Raw genomic sequence first — 14,261 nt, 5'->3', positions numbered from 1 at the left:
AGTATAGACAGGAATGGCATTTTAAAGCCAGCTATTGGTATTTCATAAATTGAGAAGTGCAGACTTCATTCTTCTTATCTGACACAGTAGATGGTGTGTTTTTGAGAAAACTGATTTCAGATTATCTTGAGTATAAAAAAAAAACCCAAGAAGTTAACAGCAATGCTGGTCAATTAATAAGTGACTGTAGATGAAAGATAATCCAAAGTATATCAACACAGCCATTCTATCTCAGACAAAATGAGTCTCTCAGTCAACAATAAATAAAGAGAAGACTATCCTCTTCCTGTATTTTCAAGAGAATCAAGAATGGATCCTTTGAAAAAGCACCTCTGGGACAATTTATAGAGGCCCATCCATAAACCTTGCATCCTTCCTTTCAAAATGCTCCTTGTAGAAAGAATCGGAACTCCAGACTTTTCTCTCATAAAGTGCATTATTTGACACAAAATGTACCACCATAAATGACCTGATCCTGATCCATCGGAGTTCATGTTCCATTATCTTGATATCAAATAATCCTTGTTTCCTTCTTTCTGTCTGAAGGAAGGGCTACAAAAAAATGGGATTTGGACTGAAGACAGGAGATTTCTCCCTTAACTAAATTAATACATACATCACAATTTAATGTATGGTAGAACCAAACTTAACCAAACCACACCATACTTCATCGAATGTAGAACCAAACTTCATTACATTCAACGACATTCTCTTGATATTTGGAATCTGATTGTTCTTACATAGCAAAACAATTGCATATTTCAATAAAGCTCAAACAGATATTTTTGGGAAAACAGGTAATTCCCCAAATGTCAATTTAAGATGGACATGCCTTGAACATCCTCCTAAAACAAATAAAAGAATGAAACTTTTTATGAACACTCCACTCTGCAACTTTTTGTTGCTGCACTCACACATAAAATTTAACGAACATCTCAGCCCCTTCCCAATGACAAAGGCTCTTTTCTTCAAGCTGCCAGAATGCTATGAAAAAGAGGCATGTTTCCAGTACTGATATAGCTTTTTCAAGATGCAAAACAAACAAGAAAACCAATATACAACTTTTATTGAGTCCTAAACATGTTCCAGTGAAACATTTTGTAAACACTGTTTGTACATGAGATGTACTTAAAAACCCATATGAGTGTAAGAGGATCACATTAAAACAGAATGGCATTGTAGTTAGTTATCCTATTGCAGGCTCCTCCAACTTTAGAAGCTTGCTGGGATAGAACACAAATTGCTTTGGAACCATTGCAGTACATTCCTAGGTACCAGGAATACCAAAATACATAATCTGGCATGCTATGTACAAGAAGATTGTCCACCTCTTGTAAAGCTGCCTCCCAAGATATCATTAGTTATCTAGTAAGGATTAAAGATGAATTTAGAGAAAGGCCTTTTTAGACTGACTGCCCATTCCAGCCAAAATGATTGGGATTCCCCCCCACCCCCGTTTCTGCTGTTCACTTATTTGAGGTTTTTCATCATACACAAACACATAGCAGGTTTTCACTAATTTAATACTTATTTATATTTGGTGACTTTAAGGCTGTTTAATTTTTGCATTATTCTCCTAGCTGGCTTTCTTTTTATATTAATCAATTATCAAAGAAGCAATTGTATGCCATGGATTTTGGGTCAGAGACCATAAGGCAGTAAAATGAGGCTCATATGGTCAATACATACTACAACTGTGTTGTATAAGCAAGGCATGAATAAGGCCTGAACAGAAATACAAAACTGTTCAGATGTTCCCATTCATTCCACAGGAACTAACAAGAAACCATGGCAAACAGCACCAAATACCTGTAAGTGCAATCACATGTTTTTATATCCATGTTATCTATTACTTAAATTCCATCCTGAGAATTAAGTACATTATGGCCAGGTCCAAACATCCCATTGCTTCTTGGAATGTCCTTGGTACCATAGCCAGCAATGCATTTTTTAAAATTAATATAAAAAGGGAAATTAAAATCATTTTCCTTTGCTCACCACAGGAAAATGAGGGATGAGGGGGGGAAGGGGGAATTAAACATCAATACCTGTTAATAGCAGCAAGGTCTTCTATCAACAGCATAACTACTTTGGTATTTTTGAATTGAGAAGGCAAGGGTGTGATTGTGAACTCCTCTTGAATTTCTCCACAGGAGGAGATTTGGCTCAAGATTCCAAACGGCAAAAGGGCACCACCCAGAAAGCGTAAGGCAAAAAGATTAATAGAAAATGAGTCGTTTTATAGCTTATTTCATAATTCAGATTTTTCTCCTCCAATGCAATTACAATGCAGTTCTTTTCCTTGCCCTCGGGTTCCTTTAGGATCGTACTTTTCGGTCATCATAAACCTGGTGCGATCCAGTGAAGAAATTTCATGGCAACTTCAAAGCCAAGGAAGCATGCCTGAAAAAAAAATACATATAAGTATATGCATAAATTCACATTGTTCACATTTTTAGCAGAATATTTTATATACCGGTATATATATTTTCCTATAGAAGAGTTTCCATTAATAATGTGCTGTTTCACAGCATGAATTGCTCTACATAATTAATAGATATAATACCCACAAAAAATGGACTGTTTCAACATTAACCTTTGAAATGTCTCCAATAAAAATACTGCATGGGCATATATAATAGCTAGGCATTCAGTCAAGTGGAACATTGCTCAAAGGAGACCTGCTGGAGACGAAGGAAGGAAAACAAAATATCAGTTTGGCATTCTGTTTCTCCAAAAGCTGCTTTGGAAGGGTGGGGAATCATTCAGAATAATATGCACGGAGATGCTGAGTTCTATGTAGAAAAATGAATAATCAGCTTTTCCAGTTGTCTGCAAGAAATTTCCACTGGATCTTATGTTTCTTCAATAGCAACTTTGCTTAATGACCAGGCTGCGGGTCCAAATTGTGGTCACTAAATGAGGACTATCTGTAATAAGCATGTGGTTCATTGATTACTGTTTTCTATTTGTTTTATTGTTTTAGTGCAGGTAGTCCTTGACTTAAACGACCCCAATTGACCCCACTTTCTGTTGTGAAGTGAGAGAATTGTTAAGTGACTTTTGCCCCATTGTACAACCTGTCTCGCCTCGGTTGTTAAGTGAATCACTGCAGTTGATAAGTTAGTAACCAGGTTGTTATCTGAATCTGGCTTCCCCACGGATTTTGCTTGTCAGAAGGATGTAAAAAGGGATCTCAACGACCCTGGGACACAGCAATGGTCATAAATATGAACCAGTTACCAAGCATCTGAATTTTGATCACATGATCATGAAGGTGCTGGAAAGGCTGTAACTGTGAAAAACAGTCATACGTTTTTCAGTATTGTCGAAAGGTCACTAAATGAACTGTTGTAAGTCGAGGACTACCTGTATTGCTGTACAATAGCTACAGTTGCTTGGATGATTGAAATGGCTTCTAAATTCAACTAATAGAACTGAATAAACCTATAAACCAATACAGAAGTCTAACTAAAGGTACTATACTTTTGGTGTAAAATTGGCCAGATGTATAAAAAAATAAAGTATTTTCCAATGGATCTGTTGGGAGGCTTCACTCCTTACATTTCTGTCTTATTGAGTCTGTCATCTGTACCTCTATAACTGTCTGGTTTGGCTCTGCAACCCAACAAGACAGACGCAGATTTCAGAGGATAATTAGAACGACAGAAAAAACAATTGCTACCAACCTGCCTTCCATTGAGGACCTGTATACTGCACGAGTCAAAAAGAGGGCTATGAAAATATATACAGATACCTTCACATCCTGGACATAAACTGTTTCAACTCCTACCCTCAAAACGACGTTATAGAGCACAGCATCGAGGACTTACCTATATTGTAAACCGCCCAGTGTTACCTTGGAGTAAGATGGGCAATCAATAATTTTAATAAATAAATAAATGAACCGGAAGTCAAAGGTAGCATTCACTTACTGCATTGGCAGGAAAGGCTCTGATCATCACAGCGCTGAATCCCTTGTACAGAGATAATACTCCCTCCTCTCGAACAAGCTCCCGCAGGACGTCTCTGAAGCCATTGGGGTACTTCCCTGGAGGAGCTATAGAAAAACGCAAAACACATTTCGTGAACCTCATCCCCCAAGAGGCTTTCATCAAACTTCCTCTTTCTTTCCCAATCCTCTTTCTTTCTATCTCTTGCCATAATGCTCCTCAATTAACAACAATTAATTGACTCCCTGCGCTCAATGGTTCAGTCCCTAATCATCTCACAGTTGGACTATTGTAACATGCTCGACATGGGGCCACCCTTGGAGAGCAGTCGGAAACTAAAACTGGTCCACAATGCAGCACTGCGGACAATTTTAGGTGGGGGGAAGAATGGCTCCTGTAACACCACTGCTCCATGAGCTGCACTGGTTGCCAGTCTGCTTCAGAGTGCAATTCAAGGTGTCAGTGATCACCTTTAAAGCCCTTCATGCAGTGGTGGATTTCCACTGGTTCGGCCCAGTTCAGGCGAACCAGTAGTGGCAGTGGCGGGAAGCTCCATCCACCCGCCCGGACATCATCACAGACGCTCTGCGTATGAGTGAAGTAAGCACGTGCACACTCAAACTGCCAATTCCGAACCAGTAACGAAGGTAAGTGGAACCCACTACTGCCTTCATGGCATGGATCCAGGTTACCTGACGGACTGTTTCACCTCACTGGGATTGGCCCATCCCACTCATGCCAATATAGGAGGTTCCATCAACCTGATTATTCCAACTGGCAGGGTCCAGGACAAGAGCCTTCTCTTCTGTTGCTCCTGCCCTCTGGAACATCTTGCCTCCCAACGTGAGGTTGGCCCCAACCCTTCTATCCTTTCATAAAGGCCTAAAGACCTGGATCTGCCAGTTGGCCTGGGCCCCCAATGGAGGAACAGCACAATGGAGGTGGTCGATCGAGTAACTCCCTGCCTTCCCCATGGGTCCCCTTTGGTTAGAATTTATTTATGTTTTCATGTAGATGTATAAACACATTTTTCTGACCGTAAGCTGCCCAGAGTTACCGTTTGGTAAGTTGAGTGGCCAATAAATTTTATAAGTAAATATAAATAAAATAAAATAAACTATTACTATGAGGCAGGGGTGAAATCCAGCACATTCTGGATAACGGAAATTTTGAGCAGTTCGGAGAACCGGTAGCTGAAATTTTGAGTAGTTTGGAGAACTGGCAAATACCACCTCTCACTGAGTGGGGTGGGAATGGAGATTTTGCAATATACTTCCCCCAGGAGTGGGGTGGGAATGGGGATTTTGCAGTATCCTTCCCCAAGCCACGCCCACAGAACCGGTAGTAAAAAAATTTGGATTTCACCACTGCTATGAGGGAAGATTTTTCACATTTCTGTAGTAGCAAAACAAGGCAAAAGTCCCTGCCCTTACTGCTTACAGAAGTCTTAGATTTAGCAATCTGCCTGAATTTCTAGGAAGCAAGTGAGAGGGTTAACTGAGAATGCTTGAAAACTCTTTCTTCTTCAACAGCTGATTGGTTTCAGTAATTGCTGATGGGAAAAAAAGAAAAAAAATTCCTTCCTGTGCAAAACTGTGGGAGCCAAGAGACTGGCAGAATGACAAGTTGCCTCATCTCTCTTGTCCAATCGATTTGGTAGAAATTTATTTATTTTTGTTAATGCACAAGGGATTAGAAATTTGTGTTCCGGGCAGACTGTGAAGCATGGAACTTCCCCTCCACATCAGTTTAAAAAAAAAAAAAAAGTAAGACACACTCTTTGTAGTAAACATTTTAATAGCCAATTATGCACACAGCCTATTTTGCAAATGTAAAAGAGGGAGAGAATAAAAACTGGCAAAAGAATATAAATGTAAAAAGGAAAGAAAGAAGAAAAGGAGAGAAAGTTTTCACTAATGTCCATCCTATGAAGCACTATTTCTCGCATGAAGAACTTTGGACACAACTGCAGGTAGTCCTTGACTTATGACCATAATGGAGCCTGCCAAATACAGTGGTAAGTCATGATGGGTCATAAAGTGAACAACCTGATTTTATGACCATTTTGGCAGCAGTTGTTAAGTGAATCCATAGTTCACTATCAGGAGTTTTTGCTAAAAACTGGAAGAAAAGGAAAGCTTTTGGTAATAATATTGTAAATTATTGACTGTAGGATGCTGCAAACAGCTATAAGTGCAAGCCTGTTGCCGAGCATCCAAAATGCGGTCATGTGACCAAGAAAGGCAGGGCCCACCATCAGAACTATGAAATTGGGCCATAAGTACCTTTTGAAGGGTCCACGGGTAACTTCATAGAGTCACTAAACAACCAGTAGTAAGTTGAGGCGTATCTGTAATAATCTTGTAATTAGTCACTTGCCTGTTCAGTCAAGGAAAATACCTTAACTCAGTGTTTCTCAACCTCAGCAGCTTGAAGATCTATGGACTTCAACTCCCAGAATTCCCTGCAGGCTGGCTAGGGAATTCTGGGAGTTGAAGTCCACACATCTTCAAGCTGCCAAGTTTGAGAAGCACTACTGCAACTGATTATATTGTAGCTAGCACACACACAGGGAAAGGGTCAATTAAGAAAATCTTTCTAAATTTATCAAAAAGAACTGTCAAATTGCAAAGCACATTTAGGTCACTAATCTTCAAAAGAATCCCGAAAAGTTTTAGCTCAATTTTGTTTTCACTACCGTGTTTCCCCGAAAATAAGACATGTCTGGATAATAAGCCCAATCGGGCTTTTCAGCACATGCGATAATACTGTATAAGCCAGCCCCTCAAGAAGTTTGATTGAAGTTGCGAGAAGGTTTTCTTTTACAGTGTGTTTCCCTGGACACAACGGTGAGGAAAGTGATGGAGCTTGAAAGGTAAGACCTGCGTTCCACTTCTCGCCCACCCCACCTGCCACCCCCAAATTGCATCCCAAAAGGGGGCAGGTGGCTAAGCAAGGGGCAGGAGCCCTGCCATGCCCGGCGAGTGGGGGGGGGGCGAGAAGAGACGGCAAGGGGAGCCACATCTCGCTCCACACATCTTGCTTCTTTCCCCACTCCACCTGCCACCCCTCTCGATAAAGAGACGATGAGGAAGGAAAGCAACCAGGCTGCTGTTGCCATTGGGGTGGGGTGGGACCAGGGATGGGTTCTACTTACCTTTACTACCGGTTCGCAACGGGGCCATGCGCAGAAGCATTTTGGTGACGTCGGGGTTGGTGGGCTGGGCCTTCCGCCGGTTTTACTACCAGTTCTGTAGAACCGGTGCGAACCAGGGACAACCCACCACTGGGTGGGACATGTTGGGACACTCAGCCGGCATGAAGAACAGGGAAGGGAGGCGACGGCAGCAACAGGACATCCAGTCCCACGCTCGCCGCCTCCTGCACCCCCAAAATAAGACACTTCCCCCGATACTAAGGCCAAGCCCTTATTTGGGGAGTCAAAAGAAAATAAGATCCTCTCTTATTTTCAGGGAAACATGGTAGCTACTCAGCTATGTGACACTAGGACTAGGATTAGGACCAAAAAAAAAAGCAATTTTTATAGTACCGTCTTTTTCGGAGTATAAGACGCACTTTCCCCCCCTAAAAGGAGGTGAAAATATAGGTGCATCTTATACACCAAATGTAGCCCCGCCCACCCACTGGGCCCCACCCTTTGGCCTCTGCCTCCCAGCAGTTATCTCCTTGCAGCAAGCAGCAAGAAAAAACAGCTCCTTTTAGCTTCAGCACAGCCTAATTAGCACAAGTTGTTTTGCCCGGCCTCTGCTGCTTGCTGCAAGGAGGTCAATTGCTGGAGCAGATTTTTTTTTTCTTGTGCTAATCAAGCTATGCTGAAAATGAAAATGAAATTAAAGCAGGCTGTTTGCTGTTTGTTGCAACGAGGCAAAATTGCTGGGAGGCAGAGGCAGATTTCTTTTTCTTGTTTTCCTCACCAAAAAAGGTAGGTGCGTCTTAAAGTCCGGTGCATTTTATACTCCGAAAAATACGGTACTTTATAGAACTTCCAAATTCTTTGCCTGGAGGCAACTATATTTACTATAGCTGAGCAAAGTGTGATTTTCAATCTTTAACCCAACTGCAAGAACCAGCTTCATATCTGCTATGGAAAATGATTAATGTATGATGAAAGATAGGATTACAGATCGTCTTCCTTTAGTGACCATAGCTGGGGCCACAATTGGTAAGTGAAATGGTTGCTAAGTGAAACTAGAACTGTGCTCATGATTTTACTGCGGCTTTCCTTTGCTTTACAGATCTGTAAATGTCCTAAAACGCAAAGACTGGTCATAAAGTTATGTTTATCACTTACTGTAACAGCAATCGAGTGCCAACTGAGACTATCCCTAACAAGGACTGTACTGTACTCTCCTTCTACTCCAATTTCCATGGTGACCAGAATTATACACATTAAAGATAGCAATTAGAAGAGAGGCAGGAATGGAGCAGAACAATGAGAGTGTGTTCTGCACCATTAGCCTTAGCCAACCCACCTAAGAAAATGCAAATACCACATCTAACACCAGTTTAAACCAGAGACTGTCATGGACTGTTGCCCAGGAATGATTTTCAGAAGAGTTCCAGGAAATATTATAAGCAAATGTGTGCTAAAAGATCTAATCTTCAAATGTGCATTCTCATGGGATTACAATCAGATGACAATGCAGTTCAGAGAATGGAGAGGGAAGAAGGAGAGTTGTTAATATTAACCCTCCATGGTCCTCTAATAAAAGAGAATATTTGTAGCTCAGGGTTGAAATAAGAGGTTTTTGGTGCTCTTTGCTTGTTTTCTTGCAAATGTCAGAGGGAACCAAGGACACCTCAATACAGCAGAACCTCTGGTCATAACTTTGGTCGTTCCATAATTTTGGTTGCAACCTGATTTGGTCGTGATTCAAACCTAATTTTGGAAATTTGGCGCTTACAAAAAAAATGGCGCAAAAGAGGAAATCGGCTGCCAAAAAAAAAAAAAGTGATTTTTTTTGGTCAGAACCAGATTTGGTCGTGGTCAGAAGCGTTTGTGCCCAGAGGTTCTACTGTATATATATATATATATATGTATATCTTTTCTTTTCGTAGGCCTTTATGTGTATTTCTCTTTAGCCAGGTTCTTCCTACGTAAACCAAGATTTTTATGCAACCCTAGTTCAGCCTTAGTCTCCCAATGGGCAGCAGGGTGCTTGCTGCCTGCCTGAAAAAAGCCTAGAAACTAGTGGATTGTGATTTCACTGAACTAGGGCTGCATAAAAATCTTGGTTTACTTGGGAAGAACCTGGCTCAAGAGAAATACATACATACATACATACATACATACATACATACATACATACATGTTTTAGTAGACACCAGCCTGAAGATGACGAGTGGGACCTCGTCGAAACGTCGCCAAGATACTCTCAATCTTACACGGGAAAAGACCCGAATACACCAAAACTTTTGTGTGTGTGTGTGTGTGTGTGTGTGTAAAATAGCAGGCAAAGAAGATGTTTGAACAACATTGTTCTATTTCAATTATTGTTTTGCCTGATTTAATAGGAAAGGATTAAGTATTTGGAGTAAGAACTGCTCTGAACACCTTTGACAACTAGTCCTCATTTAATGACCACAGTTGGGGCTGGCAACTTGGTCATTAAGCAGAGCAGTTGCTAAGTGAAACCACAACTGTACTTGCCATCTTACTTCAGCTTCCCTTTGCATTACAGACGTGCAAAGGTCATAAATGCAAGGATTCATCATCACTGTGGTAGCAATAGCTTTTAGACTTACATACCACTTCACAGTACTTTACAGCCCTCTCTAAGCGGTTTACAGAGTCAGCATATTGCCCCCAACAATCTGGGTCCTCATTTTATCAACCTCGGAAGGATGGAAGGCTGAGTCAACCTTGAGCTGATGAGATTCGAACTGCCAAATTTCAGGCAGCCAGCAGTCAGTAGAAGTAACCTGCAGTACTGCACTCTAACCACTGCGCCATCATGGCTATTATGCTGGTAACTGAGAATGGTTGCTAAACAAGGTGATTTGCTATATAAGGACTATTTGCATAAAAACCTATTGAAAACTTTTCTCCACAAATCCTACGGTACTTTTAAATCTGCCTTCTATCGTCTTTAGGAGAGCCTCAGTGAACTCACCTGTCTGGAATCTTGACTTCAGCACATCAGGAGGGATTCCCACAGCCCAGTTGAAGATCCCTGCCATGCCTCCAGCAAAGAGGATTCTGGGTACACTGAGGTCACTGACACTGTGGAAAGCAGGAGATGGACAGAAAAAGGGCAAGCATGAATTCATCAAAATGGCTACTAAAAAGAAATAGAAGAAAAGAAAGATTGGGTGCATCTCATTCAGACTCACTAGGGGGGTGGCGGCAAAGGCAAGCACTTCAGTGGTGGGTTTCAACATTTTTTACTACCGGTTCTGTGGGTATGGCTTGGTGGGCGTGGCTTGGTGGGCATGGCGGGGAAGGATACTGTAAAATCTCCATTCCCACCCCAATCCAAGGGAAGGTTACAGCAAAATCCCCATTTCCTCCCGATCAGCTGGGACTCGGGAGGCAGAGAATAGATGGGGGCGGGGCCAGTCAGAATTTTTACTACCTGTTCTCCGAACTACTCAAAATTCCCACTACCGGTTCTCCAGAACTGGTCAGAACCTGCTAAAACCCACCTCTGAAGCACTTTTTTCAGGTGAAGTCAGCAGTTTTACTTCAAAATGGGCTGTACAGGTAGTCCTCGAATTACAACAGTTTGTTTGGTGACCGTTAGAAGTAACCATGGCACTGAAAAAAGTGACCTCTGACCATTTTTCACACTTATGATCGTTACAGTATCCCCATGGTCACATGATCAAAATTCAGATGCTTGGCAATTGGCATGTATTTATAACGGTTACAATGTCCCGGGGTGATATGATCAACTTTTGCGACCTTCTGACAAGCAAAGTCAATGGGGTAGCCAGGTTTACTTAACAACCGTGTTACTAATGTAACAACTGCAGTGATTCACTTAACAGCAGTAGCAAGAAAAGTCATAAAATGGGGCAAAACTCATTAACAGCTGTCATGCTTAGTAAGAGAAATTTTGCCGTTAAGTAGAGGAATACCTGTATTTGCCCAGCAGAAGGCTACTTCTTTGCCAGGATCTCTGTAGAAAAAGTTACTGCTACAACCACTGGCACATCAAGGTTAATTTATAGTACAATTGACTTATGTTGTCAGAAGTAGCTAATCTAACTCAAATTGCTACAGATTCAGCAAGAAGCCAGGCTCAAACTGTACTGTGCTGAAAGAAGAAAATGTCCTTTTCCAATTTGTTGTTAGAATAAAAGCTTCTAACCATATGTAGATTCATATAATCCGTGAGTTAAAATGTTTGACATGAAAGTATTGAATTATAGCTAACAGTGGCTTATTCAACAAATTATCGTATTTTTTGGACTATAAGACGCTCCGGACTATAAGACACACATAAGCTTTAGAGGAGGAAAGCAAAAAATAAAATAAAAATCTGCCTCTGCCTCCGCGACCCGTTAACCACCGCCACGGCCCATTTGCCACGGCCCATCGCTGCCCCGTTTGCTGTGGCCCATTCGCTGCCATTTGCTGCGAACAGGCTGTGGCGATAGGCGGTGAGCCCCACTGCCTAGAACAGCTGATCGGCTGCACCAACCACCACCACCCCTGCCACAATATTCACTCTATAAGACGCACAAACATTTTCACCCAATGCGGGGGTGTGTATCTTATAGTCTGAAAAATATGGTATATTTAATCAAGCAATGGCTTATCACAATATAGAAATCCAGTAATTCTGTCTTTGTATCATATATGCTACATTATGACTGATGAATCCATTAGTCTTCCTTATAAGATGCACTGGCTTGATCCCTAAAAACATATTTTATCAATGCCAAATTATATTATTCACTATTTATGTCTTTAAATTTATCTGCCACCCATCTCAGCGTCAAGCGACTCAAAGCAATAATCCTTTGTTCTTCTCATTGAACTATTATTATGAAGCTCTTACTTCAGAATAAAAATAATTTCTTAGCTGTTCTTGCGAGAAATCCAGCATTCTCCTTACCTCTGTCCCTGAGGTGTCAAAATACTTTTCAGCCATTCATAGGTCATGAAGTACATCCCACTGGCTGGAACATCTGGTCCAATAAACAGAGCCAACTTAGAAAAATGAGAGACACAACTGCCCACATTGGCAAGGCCAAAAAGATAAAACCTGCCAGCTTTCTGTAAGCAGAATTATAATAATGGCATAAACAATGCACTCCACTTGCTGCTTTAGACCTTGATTTGATTGACAGAGAAAACAAGATTTGAAGGACCGTCTCTTCCCAGTTACATCTACCCTATTAGGGAAGAATGGAGTGGGGTGGAGAAAAAGGGCCTTCTCTGTGATGGCTCCCTCCCTATGGAATATCATCCTCCTACCCCAGCAGATAAGATTGACTCTCAACCTGAACCTGAAAATAAGACCTATCCCAAAAATAATAAGCCCTAGCGTGATTTGTACGTGTGCGCCTAATGTAAGCCCTGCCCCCAAAATAAGCCCTACTTAAGAGCCTGCATAGCCAGCTGACCGTCCATTCTGCCTGGTTGTTTGCAGTGCCACCGACATGAGGTGAGGAGAGGCAGGTGGATGGCGGAGCCACCCCATGTGCCCCGCTCTGGCTTACCTCAAGGCCCCCAGTCAGGCCATCCACACGCCGAGAATTGTCTCATGGCGGCAGCACCAGCAGCCATGTCCAGCAGGAGCCCATGTGACTGCCAGCCCACTTCTTCTGCTTGCTCGCAGCCACAACGGAGCAGGAGGTTGAGCAGTGCACTGCTTCCACAGCCACAAGGCAAGGCAGGTGTTGGGGTATGGATGGCCTAGCTGTGAAGGCCCTGAGGTAAGCCGGGTTGCAGCCCCAATTGCAGCCGCAAGCAAGCAGAAAAAGTGGACCTCGCTTACATAGAAGAAAAAAATAAAACTTCCCCCGAAAATAACCCCTAGTGCTTATTTTGGAGCCCCCCAAAATATAAAACCGAGTCTTATTTTCAGGAAACATGAGTACTTTTCCAGAAGGCCCTGAAGACGTGGTTCTGTCAGCAGGCATGGGAACCCCAAATTGATACAGATACGATCATGTGGCTGTTGTGTTTGTTGCCGCTATAGCAGGGAAAAGGTTAGAAATTTTATACTATGGATTTTTAATGTTGTAAGCCACCCAGAGTCATCGTGTGTAAATTGAACAATCATATAATTTTTTTCATACTGTAAATAAACATTATGTTAAGATATAGAAGCACTGTTCACACAACAAAAATGTTTCTGTCATTCCCTCTCACAGTTAGCTGGCTGGACATAAGGTTAGTCACATTGGGCTCTTTAATGTACTGACTACAGTGGTGGGTTGCCCCCGGTTTGCACCGGTTCTATAGATCCGGTAATAAAACCGGCGGGAGGCTCCGCCCATTGACCCTGACATCATCAAAATGTTTCTGTGCATGCGCAGAAGAGTGCACACATGCTGGCCCTGTTGCGAACCAGTAGTAAAGGTAAGTAGAACCCACCCCTGACTGACTATCATCTTCATCCTTGTAGCTAGTGAAAAGGAGGCCTCAGTTTCTTTTGGGGGAGAGTGAGCAATTTTTTAAAGAAAGAAAATACAGGTAGTCCTTACTTATGACCACAACTGAGGCCAAAATTTCTGTTGCTAAGCAAGGCAGTTGTTAAGTGAGTTTTGCTCCATTTCACAACCTTTTTTTGCCACAGTTGTTAAAGCAAGGGACTGCAGTTGGTAAGTGAATCATGCAGTCATTCAGTGAATCTGGCTTCCTCCATTGACTTTGCTTGTCAGAAGTCAGCTGGGAAGGTTACAAATTGTGATCACATGACCCCGGGACAGTGCAACTGTCATAAATACATGCCAGTTGCCAAGCACCCAAATTTTGATCATGTGACCATGGTTGTAAGTATGAAAACTGGTCATGGGTCATGTGTTTTCAGCGCCGCTGTAACTTCAAACAATCACTAAATGAATGGTTGTAAATTGAGGACTAGCTGTACAACTGTGGTGGCATGGTCACAAGCAACCTCCCATGGACAGGTCTGAAGGACCCTACCTGCCTCCCATTTTTGTTCATTTTTTACCCTTCTCCTCACGTGTCTACAGTTTGTCAGAATGGCAGTAGAAAAGGGGCCTTAGAAATGTGGGATTGGGTCCGTGGTGGGTTTCAAACATTTTTACTACCGGTTCTGTGGGCTTGGCTTGGTGGGCATGGCAGGGGAAGGATATTGTAAAATCTCC

General features: G+C 42.1%; 1 protein-coding gene across 1 annotated transcript in view; it reads right to left on the bottom strand.

The window, feature by feature from the left end:
• Positions 1 to 1,051: 1,051 nt before the first annotated feature.
• SLC25A20 (solute carrier family 25 member 20) overlaps positions 1,052 to 14,261 on the bottom strand; it is a 31,034-nt gene continuing 17,824 nt past the window's right edge. Inside the window, exons 6-9 of the mRNA XM_070936813.1 lie at positions 12,038 to 12,110; positions 10,088 to 10,197; positions 3,936 to 4,060; positions 1,052 to 2,403 (exon numbers count right to left, since the gene is read on the bottom strand). Coding sequence (XP_070792914.1) covers positions 2,341 to 2,403; positions 3,936 to 4,060; positions 10,088 to 10,197; positions 12,038 to 12,110 — 371 coding nt within the window. The 3' untranslated portion in view covers positions 1,052 to 2,340. The remainder of the gene's footprint in view (positions 2,404 to 3,935; positions 4,061 to 10,087; positions 10,198 to 12,037; positions 12,111 to 14,261) is intronic.

Source organism: Pituophis catenifer, unplaced genomic scaffold (assembly GCF_029215685.1).
Source record: "Pituophis catenifer annectens isolate HBS135680 unplaced genomic scaffold, rPitCat1.0.hap2 SCAF_2, whole genome shotgun sequence".
In the NCBI taxonomy this organism is placed as follows: domain Eukaryota; kingdom Metazoa; phylum Chordata; class Lepidosauria; order Squamata; family Colubridae; genus Pituophis; species Pituophis catenifer.
Note: the sequence above shows the minus strand (reverse complement) of the source record. Positions and strands in the feature narration are given on the sequence as shown.